The following is a 21901-nucleotide window of genomic DNA, read 5'->3' on the forward strand; positions in this document are numbered from 1 at the left end:
TCCTGGGTGGGGGTCAGTCTGTGCAGGGGATTTGCTGATCTGGCCCAGGGTTGTCTGTGGGAGTACTGCGTACTGCTTAGCTCACCTTGTGGTCTGCATCTTCCCTAACTGTCTGGGCGCTGGCATCTGGCGGCAGCCCTGGGGCTCACCTGGTTTCTCCATTTAACGTGAAGTGGATCTTGGGGATATAGCCAAAAGACTGTGACACAAGTTACTCCAGAGGCACCTGCACACCCATGTTTATTGCAGCACTATTCACAATAGCCAAGTTATGGAAACAGCCAAGATGCCCCACTACTGACGAACGGATCAAGAAAATGTGGTATCTATACACAATGGAATTTTATGCAGCCATGAAGAAAAACAAAATGTTATCATTCGCTAGTAAATGAATGGAATTGGAGAACATCATTCTGAGTGAGGTTAGCCTGGCCCAAAAGACCAAAAATCGTATGTTCTCCCTCATATGTGGACATTAGATCAAGGGCAAACACAACAATGGGATTGAACTTTGATCACATGATAAAAGCAAGAGCACACAAGGGAGGGGTGAGGATAGGTAAGACACCTAAAAAATTAGCTAGCATTTGTTGCCCTTAACGCAGAGAAAGTAAAGCAGATACCTTAAAACCAACTGAGGCCAATAGGAGAAGGGGACCAGGAACTAGAGAAAAGGTTAGATCAAAAAGAATTAACCTAGAAGGTAACACACATGCACAGGAAATCAATGTGAGTCAATGCCCTGTATAGCTATCCTTATCTCAATCAGCAAAAACCCTTGTTCCTTCCTATTATTGCTTATACTCTCTCTACAACAAAATTAGAAATAAGGGCAAAATAGTTTCTGCTGGGTATCGAGGGGGTGGGGGGGAGAAGGAGGGGGTGGAGTGGGTTGTAAGCGAGGGGGTGGGGGCAAGGGGGAGAAATGACCCAAGCCTTGTATGCACATATGAATAATAAAAGAAAAAAAAAAAACGTGAAGTGGAGATTGTCTGCACCCGCTAGAGGTGTGGAGGGGCTAAAGTTTTGCCTCTTCTCCTGTCATTCTTGTTTCATTAAGCCTGGAGGTCTCTGACCTTATTGCTAAAACTTGTTGACCCAAGGTCTTGTCTTTGTCGCAATGAGCCATGAAGGGAATATAGAGTTCTTGAGGTTTCCCTGTAGTTTATTCTTTGGTTGTTTGCAGAGCACGAATGTTAGCAGGTAAACTGTGGCTGGCAGCTGTCTGGAAGAAGTTCTTAGTTCAAAGAGTACTGAGAATTGGAGATTGAGAGAGACACCTCCTTTTCCAATGAAAGGAGGAAGTGGGCTCCTCTGAGGGAGGATGCTAGAACCTGCTTATATGGTTTTGATGTTTGAAACCCCCATGTGTTTTGGAGAAGTCATGTCTAACAGGGACAGCTCTTATTTCATTGTGCTTTTGTAAGTGTTAAAGCCAAATACTGAAGTTCCATTGGTGGTAAGCCAACTTTTAAAATCACCCCAATGATTAATAATTTATTAATTGTTCTCTCAGGTAAGAATCCAAAGACACAGATGCTTACCTTAAGCCCTTTTATTTATTTATTTTAGATAGCATCTCATTATGTAGTCCAGGCTGGCTTTGAACTTTTGATCCTCCTGTGTCAGCCTCATGAGTGCTGAGATTACAGGTGTATGCCACTACACCTAGCTTACCTTAAGCTATATGTGTTACCTTGGGGAAAGTCATTTAACCTCTATTAGCCTAAACTTTATTTATAAAATGTGCATGATAACATACCTCACAAAAGTATTGAAAAACGTCAATAAAGCAACACATGTGAAAATACACTATAAACTTTAAGAACTGTTTTACTCACATATAAGAACTATGGGACAGATTTAATCCTATGCAGACATTTAAACATTAAAATCATAAAATCATATACAAACATAAGAGACCATAATTTCTATAGTGTATACATAAAAATTCTGCAGTGCTGACAGGAATCTGCCTTAAAGTAAAAATAGTGTTGAGGAAGAAAGGATAGTATTAGCATGCCAGTTTTAAAGATGGTGAATCTTATGCAGAGATAAAAATAAAAAAACAAAGATTTGTACTAATCCTAAAATGAACCTGACGAGATAGGTAATATTATTTTCCTTTTATTAGTAAGGAATTTGAGGCTCATAAGCACAAATAACCTTTTTGCAGCTTGTGCTGTTAGTCATTCACAGGGAAAGTCCTGGAGGCCACCTATGTGAGAATCTGGCCACAGGAAAGAGAAACATGACTTCATTATGTGCCTGCCTTGTGGTTACAAAACTATGAATGGAATCAAGTCCATTAGGCTGGCTAATGCAGTGTGGTCAGGAAGGCCTCATTCCCTGCCCTAGGGAGTATAAATCTTGTGTGGAGCTAGTGTGATACTCTCAAGTCTTTGTGGCTGAACAGTTATTGAGGGGTATTCAGCTGGGAAGAGCTGAGCTTTTGTCTGTCGCATATAGGAAGATCAACATTTTAGTGCTGGGAATACTTCCAGTTACAGATCAATCATTTTTCAAGCATATTTTTAAAGGGAAATTTGAAAAATAGAATATACTGAAAGAGCCTTTGGACTCATGCAGCTCTAAAAGCATTTATTGTGATCCTAGTATGTTACTCATATGTAAGTATGAGTAATTTCCTTATGTGTGTTACCCTCAGTTTCCTTACCTTAAAATGCAACTCATGAATTCTCCTTCACAGGACTGTTAGGTTTTACAGAGATAATATAAACAGAGCCCTAGCACAGAGCCTGGCACACAGTAGCCATTCAATAAATAGTAATGGTGGAGGATGGTTAGTTATTGCTGTTGTTATTTCTACTGCTGCTCTAGTTTCTTGCACTGTTTGCAGACATGCTTTTAATTACTATGATTGCCATTTTTGTTATTGTCCTTTTTTATTATTTAAATCCCTTACTTACATATGAGTAACACATTGGCCATTTTCATACTTAGTACTCAGAACAATCCTTGCAGGTGGGGAACCAAGGTTGAAATTACTATCCTCAGTAATTGATGAAGTTCAGAAAGCTTGCGGTTGGTCAGACTGAGAACTTGATAGGCCCAGAACTTAGGTCCTTTGAAGTCCAGTTCTTTTTCTATTATAGATGTGCTGTCTCCCAGCCTGAATGGATAGTTTGATTAGGTAAGAAGGACATTTAGCCTGGGCTACTGTAGTGATTGGAAAGGAGTCCCAGTGCCATGCTCTAGCCTCCACCTCCGTCTTTTTGTTTGATTACTTGCTGCTGCCTGCAGTGATCACTGTGAAATTCATAAGCATTATCCCATCCTCCAGGATGGCTTGAGGCGCTCCAAAGACACTCTTCCAGCTCCAGTCCTAGTTATAAGGACTTGCTATACTTAATGTCTTTAGATAATAGCTTTTCAGACATTAGGAAAACTGCAAGAAGACCAGAAGCCTGACTTTTTAGGAAACCCTACTCCAAAGCAAATTTTTCTCACTTGGAGTTGGGAATGGAAGAAGTCAAAATGTTTAAAAGAAACATTTTTAGTCTTTTCTTTTTTTTTTTTTTTCAGTACTGGGGTTTGAACTTAGTACCCTACACCTGGAGCCATTCCACTAGCCCTTTTTTGTGATGAGTTTTTTTAAGACAGAGTCTCGGGAACTATTTGCCTGGGCTGGCTTCGGACCATGATTCTTTTGATCTCTGTCTCTTGAGTAGCCAGGATTACAGGCATGGGCTACTGGTGCATGGCTGAGACAGTTTTGTTCTTAATAATTGACTGGATCACTACAGAAAATGGTCCACATTTAACTTGAAGAAATAGTAGGTTTTCTTCATAATATTTGAGTCATTCATTCTTTTTGCTGCTTCTGGAAAGACAGTTTAGTTCTTTTAGATGCTCATGTTCTTGTTCACTAAACAAGAATAAAGGAAAACATCATTAGGGAATGAATAAACTTACAAACAACTTATTTTTAAAAATTTTTTTCTTTTATTATTATTCATATATGCATACAATGCTTGAGTCATTTCTCCCCCCTGCCCCCACCCCCTCCCTTACCACCCACTCCACCCCCTCACTCTCCCCCCCCCACCCCCTCGATACCCGGCAGAAACTATATTGCCCTTATCTCTAATTTTGTTGAAGAGAGAGTGTAAGTAATAATAGGAAGGAACAAGGGTTTTTGCTAGTTGAGATAAGGATAGCTATACAGGGAGTTGACTCGCATTGATTTCCTGTGCATCTGTGTTCCTGGTCCCCTTCTCCTATTGGCCTCAGTTGCTTTAAAGTATGTGCTTTAGTTTCTCTGCGTTGAGGGCAACAAATGCTAGCTAATTTTTTAGGTGTCTTACCTATCCTCCCTTGTGTGCTCTCGCTTTTATCTTGTGCTCAAAGTTCAATCCCCTTGTTGTGTTTGCCCTTGATCTAATGTCCACATATAAGGGAGAACATATGATTTTTGGTATTTTGGGCCAGGCTAACCTCACTCAGAATGATGTTCTCCAATTCCATCCATTTACCAGCGAATAATAACATTTTGTTTTTCTTCATGGCTGAATAAGATTCCATTGTGTATAGATACCACATTTTCTTGATCCGTTCGTCAGTAGTGGGGCATCTTGGCTGTTTCCATAACTTGGCTATTGTGAATAGTGCTGCAATAAACATGGGTGTGCAGGTGCCTCTGGAGTAACCTGTGTCACAGTCTTTTGGGTATATCCCCAAGAATGGTATTGCTAGATCAAATGGTAGATCAATATTTAGCTTTTTAAGTAGCCTCCAAATTTTTTTCCAGAGTGGTTGTAGTAGTTTACATTCCCACCAGCAGTGTAAGAGGGTTCCTTTTTTCCCGCATCCTCGCCAACACCTGTTGTTGGTGGTGTTGCTAATGATGGCTATTCTAACTTAAGAGTTTGGGGTCTGATATTAAGATCCTTGATCCATTTTGAGTTAATCTTGGTATAGGGTGATATACATGGATCTAGTTTCAGTTTTTTGCAGACTGCTAACCAGTTTTCCCAGCAGTTTTTGTTGAAGAGGCTGCTATTTCTCCATCGTATATTTTTAGCTCCTTTGTCAAAGATAAGTTGCTTATAGTTGTGTGGCTTCATATCTGGATCCTCTATTCTGTTCTACTGGTCTTCATGTCTGTTTTTGTGCCAGTACCATGCTGTTTTTATTGTTACTGCTTTGTAATATAGTTTGAAGTCAGGTATTGTGATACCTCCTGCATTGTTCTTTTGACTGAGTATTGCCTTGGCTATTCATGGCCTCTTGTGTTTCCATATAAATTTAACAGTAGATTTTTCAATCTCTTTAATGAATGTCATTGGAATTTTGATGGGAATTGCATTAAACATGTAGATTACTTTGGGGAGTATCGACATTTTTACTATGTTGATTCTACCAATCCATGAGCATGGGAGATCTCTCCACTTTCTATAGTCTTCCTCAATCTCTTTCTTCAGAAGTGTATAGTTTTCCTTGTAGAGGTCTTTCACATCTTTTGTTAGGTTTACACCTAGGTATTTGATTTTGTTTGAGGCTATTGTAAATGGAATTGTTTTCATACATTCTTTTTCCGTTTGCTCATTGTTAGTGTATAGAAATGCTAATGATTTTTCTATGTTGATTTTATATCCTGCTACCTTGCTATAGCTATTGATGGCGTCTAGGAGCTTCTGAGTAGAGTTTTTTGGGTCTTTAAGGTATAGGATCATGTCGTCTGCAAATAGGGATATTTTGACAGTTTCTTTACCTATTTGTATTCCTTTTATTCCTTCTTCTTGCCTAATTGCTCTGGCTAGGAATTCCAGTACTATGTTGAATAGGAGTGGAGATAGTGGGCATCCTTGTCTGGTTCCTGATTTTAGAGGGAATGGTTTTAATTTTTCTCCATTAAGTATAATGCTGGCTGTAGATTTGTCATATATAGCTTTTATAATGTTGAGGAACTTTCCTTCTATTCCTAGTTTTCTTAGAGCTTTTATCATGAAATGATGTTGGATCTTATCAGAGGCTTTTTCTGCATCTATTGAGATGATCAAGTGGTTTTTGTCTTTGCTTCTGTTAATGTGGTTTATTACATTTATTGATTTTCGTATGTTGAACCACCCCTGCATCCCTGGGATGAAGCCTACTTGGTCGTGGTGAATAATCTTTTTGATGTGTTGTTGAGTTCGGTTTGCCATTATTTTGTTGAGGATTTTTGCATCAATGTTCATTAAGGAGATTGGCCTATAGTTCTCCTTTTTGGAGGTGTCTTTGCCTGGTTTTGGGATAAGTGTAATACTGGCTTCATAAAATGTGTTTGGCAGTTTTCCTTCCCTTTCTATTTCGTGGAACAGTTTAAGGAGGGTTGGTATCAGTTCTTCTTTAAAGGTCTGACAGAATTTAGCAGAGAATCCATCAGGTCCTGGACTTTTCTTTTTGGGGAGACGCTTGATTGCTGCTTCAACTTCATTTTGTGTTATAGGTCTATTCAGGTGATTAATTTCCTCTTGGTTCAGTTTTGGATGATCATATGTATCTAGAAATCTGTCCATTTCTTTAAGATTTTGAAATTTATTTGAATATAGGTTCTCAAAGTAGTCTCTGATGATTTCCTGGACTTCCATGGTGTTTGTTGTTATCTCCCCTTTTGCATTCCTAATTCTACTAATTTGGGTTTTTTGTCTCCTCATTTTAGTCAGGTTTGTCAGGGGTCTAGTGATCTTGTTTATTTTTTCAAAGAACCAACTTTTTGTTTCATTAATTCTTTGTATGGTTTTTTTGGTTTCTATTTCGTTGATTTCAGCTCTTATTTTTATTATTTCTCTCCTTCTATTTGTTTTGGGATTTGCTTGTTCTTGTTTTTCTAGGCATTTGAGATGTATCATTAGGTCATTGATTTGGGATCTTTCAATCTTTTTAATATATGCACTCATGGCTATAAACTTTCCTCTCAAGACTGCCTTAGCTGTGTCCCATAGGTTCCGGTAGGCTGTGTTTTCATTTTCATTGACTTCCAGGAACTTTTTAATTTCCTCTTTTATTGCATCGATGATCCACTCTTCATTAATTAATGAGTTTTTTAGTTTCCAGCTGTTTGCATGTTTTTTGTCTTTACTTTTGTTGTTGAGTTCTACTTTTACTGCATTGTGGTCAGATAGTATGCACGGTATTATTTCTATTTTCTTATATTTGCTGAGGCTTGCTTTGTGCCCTAGGATATGATCTATTTTGGAGAAGGTTCCATGGGCTGCTGAGAAGAATGTATATTGTGTAGAGGTTGGATGAAATGTTCTGTAGACATCTACTAGGTCCACTTGATCTATTGCATATTTTAGATCTTGGATTTCTTTATTGAGTTTTTGTTTGGATGACCTATCTATTGATGATAATGTGGTGTTAATGTCTCCCACAACCACTGTGTTGGAGTTAATATATGCTTTTAGGTCTTTCAGGGTATGTTTGATGAAATTGGGTGCGTTGACATTGGGTGCATACAGATTGATGATTATTATTTCCTTTTGGTCTATTTCCCCTTTTAGTATGGAATGTCCTTCTTTATCTCGTTTGATCAATGTAGGTTTGAAGTCTACTTTGTCAGAGATAAGTATTGCTACTCCTGCTTGTTTTCGGGGGCCATTGGCTTGGTAAATCTTCTTCCAGCCTTTCATCCTAAGCATATGCTTATTTCTGTCGGTGAGATGAGTCTCCTGTAAGCAACAAATTGTTGGATCTTCTTTTTTAATCCATTTTGTCAAATGGTGTCTTTTGATGGGTGAATTAAGTCCATTAACATTAAGTGTTAGTACTGATAGGTATGTGGTGATTCCTGCCATTTAGTTATCTTAGTTGTTTGAAGATTTGATTGTGTGTACCTAACTTGATGTTACTCTCTACTGTCTTGCTTTTTCTTATCCTGTGGTTTGGTGCTGCCTGCCTTTTCATGGTTAAGTTGGGTGTCACTTTCTGTGTGCAGGATCCCTTGCAGAATCTTTTGTAATGGTGGCTTTTTGGTCACATATTGTTTTAGTTTCTGCTTATCATGGAAGACTTTTATTGCTCCATCTATTTTGAATGATAGCTTTGCTGGGTAGAGTATCCTGGGGTTGAAGTTATTTACATTCAGTGCCGGGAAGATCTCACCCCATGCTCTTCTTGCTTTTAATGTTTCTGTTGAGAAGTCTGCTGTGATTTTGATGGGTTTACCTTTGTATGTTACTTGTTTTTTCTCTCTTACAGCCTTCAATATTCTTTCCTTAGTTTCTGAACTTGTTGTTTTAATGATGATATGTCGTGGAGTAGTTCTATTTTGATCTGGTCTGTTTGGTGTCCTGGAGGCCTCTTGCATTTGTATGGGAATATCTTTCTCTAGATTTGGGAAATTTTCCGTTATTATTTTGTTGAATATATTACGCATTCCCTTCGCTTGCACCTCTTCTCCTTCTTCGATGCCCATGATTCTCAAGTTTGGTCTTTTGATGGAGTCAGTGAGTTCTTGCATTTTCTTTTCACAGGTCTTGAGTTGTTTAATTAATAGTTCTTCGGTTTTTCCTTTAATTACCATTTCATCTTCAGGTTCTGAGATTCTGTCTTCTGTTTGTTCTATTCTGCTGGATTGGCCTTCCGTTTTGTTTTGCAGTTCTGTTTCGTTCTTTTTTCTGAGGTTTTCCATATCCTGGCAGTTTTCTTCTTTATTGTTGTCTATTTTTGTCCTGAGTTCATTTATCCATTTATTCATTGTGTTCTTTCACTTTGGTGTTTATACAGTGCTTCTATGGTTTCCTTTATTTCTTCTTTTGCTTTTTCAAATTCTCTATTTTTATTGTCTTGGAATTTCTTGAGTGTCTCCTGTACATTTTGGTTGACCCTATCCAGTATCATCTCTATAAAATTCTCATTGAGTACTTGTAGTATGTCTTCTTTTAAATTATTCTTGTGGGCTTCTTTGGGTCCTTTGGCATAGTTTATCTTCATTTTGTTGGAGTCTGGATCTGAGTTTCTGTTCTCTTCATTCCCCTCTGGTTCCTGTACTAATTTTTTGCTGTGGGGAAACTGGTTTCCCTGTTTTTTCTGTCTTCCCGTCATTGTCCTTGGTGTTGTTACTGTCACTGTACTGTGTGTAATTAAGTATTTTCTAGCTTGTAATAATAACAATGGTAATATTTAGAATGGAAGAGTGAGCTGAGATGGAAAGCAAGAAGTTAAAGAAAAGGGGAAAACACATATACAGACAAGAGGGAGAAAGCAGAACAAGGGATCAGACAAGAGAGTTTCAAAGGTATAAACAGGGAGTGTTAGTGTACTAATTGACAGTAAGCTGAACAGACATTAGAGAGACAGAGAGAGGATTGAAAATCAAAGATAAAAAAAATAAAAAATAAGTAAATGAAAGTAATATCTATATATAAAAATGAATTAAAATAAAATGGAAAATAGAAAATTAAAAAAAAAGAACCAAAAAACTTCCAAGTTTATATGCAATGCAGTTTCAGTCTTAATAATTTGGTTGTCCCTCTCAGTCTCCAGTCCTGGAGTTGGTGCCTCAGATGTTGTTCTGTAGTTGTCTCATCAAAGGGGATGCATAAAGTAGAACAAAACTACACACACACACACACACACACACACAAAAAGCCCCACCAAGTGTCCCCAGTTCAAATGCAATACAGTTTCAGTAAGTTTTTCGGCTTGCAGGTGTAATTCGGTTGTTCTCTCATCAAAGGTAGGGAGAAAAAGAAAAAAAAGCGTCTGGAGGCAGTTCTGAGAGTGGTATCTGCAACTGTGGCTTGCCTGCCTGCTGCTCTCAGCCTGTAGCTGGCGGCGTTATTTATGCAGATCTCTGGGGTGAGCTAGCACTCACCTGGTCCCACAGGCTTTGTTTGCTCAGAGTTCTCCTGTGCGGGGGGCCTCTGCTACAGCCTTTCCCCTTTCCAAGCACTGGGAAAGGTGACATTGCCCTGCGTTGTCAGGCCTGTGTGTTTATTTACAGTTCACGTGGGAAGTGGGTCTTCCCTCCTCTCACAAGCTTCCCTGCTCCTGGTTGCTGGGCGCACGCCCCGCTCCCACCAGAGGCTCTCCGGCCCGCCCGGCTCGTTTATTTACAGTCCTGGGAAGGAGTCCCTTCCCCCAATCTTCAGCGCTCAGGGCGCCCCACCCTCTTTCCAGCGTGTCTTAACTGTTCTTATTGCTTAGTACTCAGTTTCTCTTTTTTTCCCGGGTGGAGGTCAGCCTGTCCAGGGGGCTATGCTGCTCTGGCCCAGATTTGTCTGTGGGGTACCGCGGTACTGCGAAGCTCACCTGGTCCGTGTCTTCCCACGCCGTATGGGCGCCGGCTACTGGCGGCCCCAGGGGCCCTCCTTGTTTCTCCGTTTAACGTGAAGTGGAGATTCTCTGCGCCGGCTGGAGATGTGGAGGGGTCAAAGTTATGCCTTTTCTCGGTGATTATGCCTGCAAAGTGTGTCTCCAGCATCTCTCCAAGATTTCACTATAGGAGGTTCGCTTTCTGCTTCCTAACTCTAGCCGCCATCCTGGGATCCTCTGTGTGTTGTTTAAAAACAGTATTTACCAACTCCCTGGTTTCTGTCTTCCTTTTCATGATCTTTAATCATCAACTGTGTGTGTCAAACCATTTTTTTGGCTGGACATTTTGAGCTTTCAATCAAATGTCTAGATACACACAAGCACACGCACACACAAACATGCTCCTAACTAATGTTGGTTACAAGGTAACATGACAGATGCTTAGTGAAAGAGGTATAATATGATCTCCAAGGGCTTTAAAAAAAGAAAAAAGCATGTTCAGTTTGAGAATGAGGTTTTCTCTGGCTTGATAGAAAGCTTTTGAATATGTGGAAGTGATGTAAGATATTCTAGATGTGAGAAGATCCTGAACAAAAGCAGGGAGAACATGGAGTGTATGGAATATATTGGGAAGTAAGATTGGGGTTATAGCATGAGAACTTTGAATGTTGGGTTGAAGAATATTTCTAGGCAACCAGGAGCCATTTATGCTTTTAAACAGGGGAGAGAGTTATCCAGTATGTACTTTGGAGAAAAATTAATCTGATTGTGCAGGATAAATTATAATAAAATAACTTTTGAGGGTTCTGACAATTTGCTACTTGAATAGCTGTGTATATGAGTCATATGTCCCTCTGAGTCACAATTTCCTCATCTGTTGAAATATTTAATATACAAGAGGTATCTGAGGCTGAGCACCAGTGGCCCATGCCTGTAATCCTAGGTAATTGGGAGGCTGAGATGAGGAGGATCATGGCTTAAGGCCAGCTTGGGAAAATAGTTCACAAGACCCCCATCTCCCAAAATAGCCAGAGCAAAATGGACTAGCAATGTGGCTCAAGCTATGGAGCACCCAGGGATGAAGCCCTGAATTCAAACCCCAGTCCCCCTACCCACTCCCAACAAATAAGATATCTAAGGATTAAATTAAATAACAAATTTGGGATCACCTTATACAGTGCCTGACACATAGAAGAAATATGTGCAATGTATGCCTCATATTTGTATTATGTAGAAATTTGTTTTATTTACATAGACAAAAAGCCTGTTAAGATATTTTTCATACAGACCCTTAGGGATCTTGTCCTCTTTTTCTCTTCTTCTAAACCTGGTAATCTCTAATTTACCTTTCTAAACCATGTTCAAAAAAATCTTTCCACACCATGTTCGGGTCTTATTAAAATACCTCCTGCTTTATAAAGTCTGTATATTGCCAGATTGAGAGTTCTGACCCTCGTTTGTGTTTCTGTAGTGCTTTGTATGAACTTACCTTATAGCATCTCTTTGGCTTTTTTTGTTGAGACAGAGTCTTGCTGTGTAGTCTAGGCTGGCCTCAAATTCATGATCCTTCCTAGTGCTGGGATTACAGGTGTGTGTAACCGTGCACAGCTTCAGCATCTTTTTTGTACTGTGTTTTCAAAACGTGTTTTTCTATATCAAAGTTTGATCATAACTTTAGTGTATGCCAGAATAACTTAGAGAACTTATTAAAACATAGAGTTTTTGATTCAGTAAATTTGAGGTGGAGCCTGAGAATATTTATTTCCAACAAGTTCCCAGATGATACTAATTCTGCTGACACAAGGATCTCACTTTGAGAACCATTTTCCTAAAATTGGTCAGTTATGAATTACTTGAGGGCTAAGGCTCCTATTCATCTTTGTTTCCATAATACATAAGGTCTGGTACTGAGTATGTGCTCAGAAAATGTTGAATGACAGGTTGTACATTGACTATACTGTGATTTCAGGTGGCTATTAAGCAGATGAATCTTCAACAGCAGCCGAAGAAAGAACTGATTATTAATGAGATCCTGGTCATGAGGGAAAACAAGAACCCAAATATTGTGAACTACTTGGACAGGTATGGAATGGTGGTGGATCCTGACACTGGTGGATTAGGGCCTTTGGGACTGATAGTTTAGAGGAAAAAGCAATATCAGCACTTGGAACTGCCTCCACTGTCTTTTGTGGTACTAAGCTCTTTGAATCTGACCCTAAATCATGTTAGACACCTCTGATTGCTGGGAAATCCTTCAAGGTGAGATTGAACCCTACCATCCTACAACTTCTAACAGTTGATCCTTGTGCTGCTTGTTCTGCTCCAGAGAAACCTTTCACTGCAGTTGATGGAGTCAAATATCTAGGTCCTTATTTCATTCTGCATCTCAAGTATTTCCTAATCCTGTTCACACTCCTGAATGACTCATAGTTTTGTCTGTATTCTCTTAAAAATGTGATGCTAGTACTAGATGCCTCATGAGCTCTGACCACTCTTTAAAGAGTAGGACTTTTTCTAAACACAATTTATGATTGTTGTTTTTTAGGATGCTTGTTTATTATTGACTCCTAGTAAGCTTGTGGTCAACTAGAATCTGTGACTTTTATTTTAAATAATCTTACATTAAGCTGGAAATGTAGAGCTTTTAGCTGTCTTCATTAAATACCATTGTTATTTTTCACCCCATCATTTCAGCCTATCAAAATTCTGTTTTTCAGTATAGTTATAGTGATTGTAGCTAACATTGTGTTGTACTTTACTTTGTACCAAGAATTTTCTTGAACAATGTCTCATTGTGAGGTAGATATGTTAGCCAGTCTTTTGTCACTGTGAAAAAAATACCTGAGATAAACACCCTAAGGGAGGAAGGATTTATTTTGGCTTTTGGTTTCAGAGATTTTAGTCCATAGTCAGCTGGCTCTATTGCTCTTAGGCCTGTGGCAAGACATTACCACAAAAGGGTATGACAGTGGAAATCTGCTCAACTCATGGTGGCCAGGAAGCACGTGACAAAGACAAGAAGGACCTGGGAACAAGATAATGCTCTTCAAAGGCATGTCCTCAGTGATCTACTTTCTCTAACTAAACTCCACCTTCTAATAGCCCTTTCAGATATACTGATCAATGGGTTTAACCCCTTGATGAAGTTAGTGCCCTTATGATTCAATAGCACAACCAGTTGAGTACCAAGCCTTTAACACATGAGTCTTTTTGGGGGGAGCACTTCATATCTAAACTATAACAACAGTGTTTAATCATATTGTGCAGATGAGAAAACTGAGGCTCATAGAAGGTTATAATTGATCTAAGAATAGTAAGCCACTTAATTAGCAAACTAGAGTTTTGAGTGTGAATATTCCTAGCACCACCATCCATGTTCTTTCTTTCATATTCTCTTTTTCCCCATATTTAGAAAAATTAAAATTCTTGTCCAGGTTTCAGAGATACAGCAGGTAGATGCTGGACTAAAGTCATGAATTCTAATTTCTTTACTACTTGTGTAACCAAGGAAAGATCCATTTCTATTGTCAATTTATAAGGCTCGTGATTGAAGAGATAGAGTGAGCAGAGAAGAAAAAAGCTATTTTTAGTGGCTAAAAAAAAATGGAGAAGCGGGGAGCTTTGCTAATGAATCACCTTCTCTATTCCAAAGAGTCAAAGAGTCAGAGATAAGCAAATGAAGGAGAACAATATCCATGTTTTTTCCTGGGAAGAGGCAGAGATTTTCCAGGAATTTGGGTGCTACTTCTTTTTGATCTTTTCGTGGTACGGTGTTTCCATACTATGGAGGAAGAGAGAGACAAGTCTAAGTCAATGTACCCCAATATCATAGTTGCAGACAAAACATTTCTCAAATGATCAACATGGTGACATGCAGAGCTGAGCAGAATCTGATCCAAAGGCTTAGGCAGCAAAGAAAGCAAACAATATGAAGGCAGAGATGCCAGGCCTCTTTATCTTATTCTAGTCACCCATTGGATAACTGCAGGCCCAGTAGTAGAGTCAGCATTTTCAGCAAAAGAAAGAAGGTCTTACCACTCTGAAAAGTAACCTAGGCAACCATTACCATAACCCACATGTCAGAAATGTTATCTACAGCAAAGCTAGTGGGAGGCTAATAATGTATGGACCAGCTATGTGACTTCCAAAATAAAGAGATTTTTAAGTCAGTTTAAGGCAAGTGAAGCTAGATTTATTTAGACTTACCCTCAATAATACTTGTATTGCATACCAGCTACCTCTCCCTGATGTGGCAGATTTCATAAGTGTGCCTTCTTGTAGGCATCTAAAATACTAGTAAACTTCAGTTTCTTTAAAGGGGAAAGGAGTTGGACTTCAACTATCTTTCTTTATGATATTGATAGCTATAGAAAATAAAGCCACCTTCCTAGAGATGGTCATGTCTTCTTGATGTGGGCCCTAAGTGGATCTGAAGAATCTCTGTAAGTAACCATTCACTTTCTCACCTCAGTTAAGAACTTATTATACAGAGATTGTAACTTGGCCAAAGTCCTAAAGGCAATAAGGATGGTAGATTTTTGTCTCAGAGTAGAAAATATGACAGCTGTTACATTTATACATTTTTCATTCAGGTATTAACAAAATAACTGAAGCAGGCTAACTTTATAAAGGAAAGAGGTTTATTTTGGTTCATAGTTATGAAGGTACAAGGAATAGTGGTCTCATCTAGTGATGGCCTTTTTGCTGGCAGAGTCCTATGGGCAGGACATCACATTACAAGATACAGTGAGTATGTGTATTTGTTTTTTGTGTCTTGTCTCTGTCCCTCTTCTTACAAAGCCACCAAGATTCAGTCATTGCAGCTGCATACTAATGATTTTTTTTTTTTTTGGTGGTATGGGGGTTTGAACTTGGATTCACACTTGCTAGGCAGGCGCTCTACCACTTGAGCCATGTCTCTAGCCCCTACATACTAAACCTAATCACTTTGTAAAGGCTCCACTTTTAGACACCATAGTCAGATTAAGATTCCACTCTCTTGCCAGGTGGTGGCTCCTGCCTCTAATTCTAGCAACTCAGGAGGCAGGGATCAGGTGGATCACTGTTCAAAGCCAGCCTGGGTAAATAGTTCGAAAGACCCTATCTTGAAAACACCCAACACAAAACCCTCTGTCATTAACATATGGCCTTGAGAATGCATGAGTTCAGGGAGACAAAGCATATTCATACCATAGCAGCTATCAAGAAGGATATGACTTGTCTGTAAAAATAATTGAGTTCCCATTGGAGGAGGTATATGAACAATAAAATGCAGGACCATGTTATTGAAGGAGTTTTTATTCTGGGAGTGAGATTAGAAGATTTATAGATCTGCTTATTGATCATGTCTTAGTATTCCAGAGGCTTAAACTATTCAATCAGAAGTAAACAATACTCAGTGTGTGCCGCCAAACAGCACCTGGTCTGATAAAGAAAAAATATATCTCTGTGTGAACATAGAAGAGAATGCCCCTAACCTGGGCACTCAGTGAGGATGCTGCAAGTGAGGGTCGGAGGTTTTTGTGAGCTGTGCAAAGGAAAACTATCAATATTTGTTCTTTCCAAATATGTGAGGTCCTAGAGCTTTTATTTGAAATAGGATTTTTAAAGGTACTTTAGTACAGTTTGTAGCCACAAAGTGTTTGAGACAATCTGAATATGGTTTGCATTGTCTTTGTTTGACAGTGACATGTGAGGCCCAGGAAAAGGAGCTCTTCTTTGTCAGTGCCCAAAGATAGTTTGTTGGACCCTCATATTCTTCCCCCAATCAGTCCAAGTTAACAGTTGTCTTCTTGATATGTGGGCAAAGCCATAAATATGTATTATTTTTCAGGGAAGAAAAACATAGTGGAAGACTTTTTTCCTGGTCTAGATTTATCTTTTGGCTCATGTCTTAGACCATTTGGGCTAGTCCAGAAGCTAAGTGGTATATAAACAGCACAGGTTTATTTCTTACAGTTCTGGAAACTGGGAAATCCAAGATCAAGATTCATTGTCTGGTGACGGCCCACTTCTAGTCTATAGATGGCACCTTCTTTTTGTATCCTTACATGGTGGACAGCACAATCCAACTCACTGCAGCCTTTTTTATAAAAGTGTTATTTCCATTTGTGAGGGGTCTGTCTTCATGATCTAATACTACCTCCCAAAGGTCTACCTCCTAATACCATCACAATGAAGGTTCAGTTTTCAATATGTGACTTTGGGGGTGATGTAAATATTTAGTTCATAGCATTCCAAATTACCATAGTCGTATCTCAGAAGAGATTGTTGAAGAAAGACTTAGTCTGTCATGCTTAGTCTTCTCAATTCTTTTTTTTTTTTTCTTTTGAGACAGGGTCTCACTGTGTAGCCCAAGCTAGGCCTCAAACTTATCAAGCCTCTACCTCCCAAATGTTGGAATTACAAGTGTGCACCACCATGCCTGTTTGTTTATTCTTCATGGACCTTAAAAAATTACAAGACTTGGACTGGGGATGTAGTTCAGTGATAGAGTGCTTGGCTAGCATATGTGAAGGCCTGAGTTTGATTCTCAGCGTTCCACCCCCCCCACACACACAAAATTATAAGACTAGCACACTTTGCTTGAGACCATTTGTTAAAATCTTTCAACAATTTCCCCCATCTGCCCAGCAAGAGACCCATTATGGATAAAGAAAAGATGACATACCTCACAGCTGAAGTCAACACAAGAAGTGTTTTTTTTTTTTTTTCAATCTACTTTCTTACTGTCTTTGTCCAAGGCTAGCAGAAGAGTCTATAGGCTCCTGAGCTAGCCTTGTCCTATTCTATAGGTGAGGAAACAGTGACCATACAGGTTAAGTGACCTTTTTATTATCATATAACAGGGCTGAGCAATTTAATCCCTGAGTCAAACTATTAGTTCTAATTCATGTCAACCAATAATTTCTCCAAGGATATGTTGCTGATAGCTTTGGCTTATTAGAAGAGGCTAAAATCAGATGTTCAAAGTGAAAGCCATTGTTAACATAATGACTGGCTATTGTGGCATACTACACTGGGGATACATTCTTCTTCTTTTCTTTTCCCCAGTACTGGAGTTTGAACTCAGGGCCTTGTTCTTGCTAGGCAGGTGCTCTACCATTTGAGCCATGCCTTAGCCCTTTTTGCTTTAGTTGTTTTTCAGATACAGTCTCAAATTTTTTGCATAGGACTGGCCTCACAGTCTTCCTTCCTGTACCTCCCAGTAGCTGGGACCACAGGCCCACATCAGCACTCCCACCTTGTTGGTTGAAATAGGTCTTGCTAACTTTTTGTCTGGGCTGGCCTTGAAATGTAATCCTCCTGATCTCTAACTCCTGAGTACCTGGGATTACAGGTATACACCACCACACCTGGTTTGGAAATAGTTTTGTTTTTGTTTTTTTCTGTACTGGGGATCAAACCCAGAGCCTTGGGCATACTAGGCAAACACTCAGCCACTGAGCTACATTCTCAGCCCTTGGGAATAAGATCTAGTACCTATCTCATAGACCCCAAATCTAGTATAATTCTCAGGATGGTTTAGTGGCTTTCCCTAATGTTGGTAACATGGGCTCTTTTTCACATGTTTGTGTACTGCTTAGGTGCTTTTGGATGTGTGAGAATCATACCAGTCTTTCTAATTTTAGGAGATTATTTGTGTTGTGATGAAATATAATTTTATTTCAACCTAGTGTTCTTAGTTCTGCTCTTTGGGGCTTCTCAGAATACATATGCTTTGTTTTCTCCATGAATATCCTTAAGTGATTTAAAATTAGTTATTTTGACCCCCAGATTCTGTTTTTCCTCAAAATAAGGAACCCTTCGAAAGCTGATTGAGATACATTTTCACTCTATATGATTAGTCCTTAGCCTTTGAAACTCAATTTAGGGGCTTCTTGTACTCTGAATTTCTTCATGCCCTTTATCTGTTCTCCTGCAGTTACCTTGTGGGAGATGAGCTGTGGGTTGTCATGGAGTATTTGGCTGGAGGCTCCTTGACAGATGTGGTGACAGAAACCTGTATGGATGAAGGCCAGATTGCTGCTGTGTGCCGTGAGGTAAGGCCTAGGGCCAAGCAGCCTTGAGCAGCAAGTGGCACCATTATCCCTCCCTATGAACAAAAGTTCCACATCCATTGAGACATCAGCCTGGACTCTGTAGAAGTGGGAGAAATTAATCCTAGCGCTCTCATCATTATGTCTGTATTTTATTTCTATCATCATGAATTTTTCTTTCATTGTAGAAAAAACAGAACTATATATTTAAACATTCACTTGAAATTTTAATCTGTGAAGATAACTGCTGTAAACAGATTATAGTATTTTATTTATCTCTTTTATATAGACATATATAATCTCTCCCACCCCCCTGTTGTGCTGGAGATTGAACCCAAGGCCTTGCACATGCTAGGCAAGTGCTGTACCCCTTGAACCATGCCCTAAGCTCTTTTGTTTGTATTTTTATTTTGGAGGCAGAGTTTTGTTGCTGCCTTTGCCCAGGCTGACCTTGAATTTATGATCCTCCTGCCTCAGCCTTCTAAGAAGTTGGGATCATAGCTGTGCACTGCCAAACCCAAGGCCTTGCACATGCTAGGCAAGTGCTGTACCCCTTGAACTATGCCCTGAGCTCTTTTGTTTGTATTTTTATTTTGGAGGCAGAGTCTTGTTGCTGCCTTTGCCCAGGCTGACCTTGAATTTATGATCCTCCTGCCTCAGCCTTCTAAGAAGTTGGAATCATAGCTGTGCACTGCCATGCCCACCTTGAAATGTATTTTAATAATTTATTTTTCCTGCTTCTCTGCTTTATATGTTGCAAGTGAAATAAAGCAGGATAACAAGATAGAAACAGAGAAAGTACTATTTTAGATAGAGAAGGTTTCACTATAAATTTGATGCATGTGAATGATGTATAAAAGCAAACCAGCAAAAATCTAGGGTAAAATAGTTCTAGGCAAAACAAATATAAACAAAGCATAAATAGATGTTCTCATTTCTCGTCATTGCTGTTAAATGTCTTGGGTCTGTAATATACTGGTAGAAGAGGGAACAAAAACCCTCTAGAAGGCTTCCATGAGAAGCAGTATCCTCAGGGATAGCCACATTTTCACATTTCCATTAAAGCAAGAAAATGAAGGGAATAGTCACAGATGTTGGAAATATTGGGTGGTTTGCCATTGAGAAACTAGAACTTTCCAATATCCAATAGTTAGAAAAGTTAGGAAATTAAGGTAAGAGTAAAAGATTAACTGAGGTTCAAAATTTTATGGGAATAAGGGTAATTGTGTGATTAGGGTCTGATGGTGTAAGACCTGTAGTCATACAGATGAAGTTATGTATATTCAGTCAATGTTAAGAAAAATAAAATACTGCCCCAGAAAATACAGTCATCTTTGCATTAACAACTTTGAGACATAGAATGCCTATCATTAGGTTAATGGAATTAATACCAGATAGAGATTTTTAGGAGTTCTGACTTTCTTTGCTCTACCACTAATGTAGTGTCTCTCTACATTTTTTTTTTGTATCTCCTCCCTAAGGAGACTTTTTAGATTTTTCCCCCTAATTACAGTTCTTCAATGAAATTTTAATACTTCAGATATATTGGATAATTGTATATATACTCTTGCCCTTTGGAGGGCCACAAACCTTGTAATATCTAACTCGTTTTCACTCCTACCCTCAAGAACCAACTTTCATTGATTGAGAATACATGTATATGTGTATTTGGGGAAATTGGTTTGTTTTAGATTATTCATAATGTAAAATGGAAATCACCATAAGAATTAAAAAGGACTTGGGAGGCTGAGGGTAAAGTACATGCTTAGAATGCATGAAGCTCTAGTTTCTACCACCCTCTAGCACCAAGAAAAGAAAAAAACAATTGAGTCTTTGCAAATGACTTGTAAATATTTACCTCTGTGTAGAACTTGATGTTTATCTTCATATGTTTCATAGGGATGTCAAATTCAGCATATCCAAAATAGTATGAAGTATCTCCTTGCCAAAGTAAGATTATCCTGCTAAATCACTGGTTCTGGTATCTCTTCCATGTGTCTACTTTCCCAGACATGAAAATATGTTGGAAGAACACCTTTACTTACAGGAAACTCAATGAAAGGCAGTGTGAAGTGTTAAAAGAATGCTTAGCTAAGAGATAGGAATCTTGGTTCTAGAGATGACTGCCTGTGATTTGGGGCAAGTGCTTTTATTCATAGAAGCCTTACTTCCTTTATCTTAAAATGAGGTTAGATTATTTGATTTTCTCTTAAGTCTTCTGTATTATATGTTTTTTCTTTTACCCTCTACCCATGCCATTTCAACAGTGTCTGCAGGCTCTGGAGTTCCTGCATTCAAACCAGGTCATTCACAGAGACATCAAGAGCGACAATATTCTGTTGGGAATGGATGGCTCGGTCAAGTTAAGTAAGTAAGAGTTTTAGAAGTGATAACACTTCTCTCCCTGTAGGACCCTGTCTCCTGTGGGATGATAATCACATGATAGTAATACAGCACTCATCAAAGAGTCTTTATTATTTCATGGGATAGTAAAAGTCCTTTATATTCCTCATTGCTATCACAGAATATTTTGTCATCATGTTTCTGTTTTTTGATGCTTTGAACCTTTTCTTTGTTTGTTTGTTTTAATGACTGCCTGCTCCATGCTACGAATCCTGTAATGGTCACTGAGGGTACATTTTTGCCAACCTTCAAGGACTTCTCAGTCTAGTATGAGAATTTGTAATGAATAATTAGAAAAATTAAGTTCATTTGTTTAGTTATTTATCCAGCAAATGTTTACTGAATGTCTGTTACATTCCAGTCCCTTTGAAAGTACAAAGAAGAGTAAGAAGACATAGTCTTTATTATCAAGGACTGCCTGATTTAAATAAATTTATAATTTCAATATAAATTATAAAAATTATAATGTGAAAAGACCTGCAGATAGAACTCCCTCTTGCTCACAGGTATAAAGACCAGTCATTTAGACAGGTAGGCTGTGTCATAGGTGGAAGGGTAGTTTATGGGAAGACTCTGTTAGCAGCCTGTGGCATGGGGAACAGGATGAGGAATTGATAAAAGCAGGGCCATGCCTAATTGTAGGTGATTGGGGTTTAAGGGAAGAAATTAATTGCCAGATTTAGGGTATGGGAAGTTTTTCAAGAATAAAGCAGAATTTGGTCAAGATCAAGGTCAAAGTGGGCTGTTTAGACTTTAATGTCTTGACTTTCTGATTTGAGGAGAAGGTAGGAAGCTAGAGATGATGGTCCTTATAGCCTTCCTCCTTCTCTTAGGGCTAGACATGAAGGTAACATTCAAGTGACTTCCGCTTTGGTAAGACAGGTGATTATAGAGCTGTGAGGCCACCAGAGCTTGACACCTATGAGTAGACAAACTAGTCAGCACCTCTGAAGGAGTATCCTAAATGTCTTATCTTTTTCCCCCTTTTCTAGCTGATTTTGGCTTCTGTGCACAGATAACCCCAGAGCAGAGCAAACGCAGCACCATGGTGGGAACTCCATATTGGATGGCACCTGAAGTTGTGACTCGGAAAGCCTATGGGCCCAAGGTTGACATCTGGTCCCTGGGCATCATGGCCATTGAAATGATTGAAGGGGAGCCCCCATACCTCAACGAAAACCCTCTGAGAGTGAGTG

The 21901-nt window shown here is 39.0% G+C and overlaps 1 protein-coding gene across 7 annotated transcripts in view; it reads left to right on the forward strand.

The window, feature by feature from the left end:
• The window catches only part of LOC109700810 (serine/threonine-protein kinase PAK 1), a 157366-nt gene that overhangs the window by 120505 nt on the left and 14960 nt on the right, over window positions 1-21901 (forward strand). For all 7 annotated transcript variants that reach the window (XM_074082454.1, XM_074082450.1, XM_074082442.1 and 4 more), the window contains 4 exons: window positions 12233-12345; window positions 18188-18305; window positions 20570-20669; window positions 21698-21894. In XM_074082454.1, the coding sequence (XP_073938555.1) occupies window positions 12233-12345; window positions 18188-18305; window positions 20570-20669; window positions 21698-21894 (528 nt within the window). The remainder of the gene's footprint in view (window positions 1-12232; window positions 12346-18187; window positions 18306-20569; window positions 20670-21697; window positions 21895-21901) is intronic.

This window comes from Castor canadensis, chromosome 1 (assembly GCF_047511655.1).
Source record: "Castor canadensis chromosome 1, mCasCan1.hap1v2, whole genome shotgun sequence".
In the NCBI taxonomy this organism is placed as follows: domain Eukaryota; kingdom Metazoa; phylum Chordata; class Mammalia; order Rodentia; family Castoridae; genus Castor; species Castor canadensis.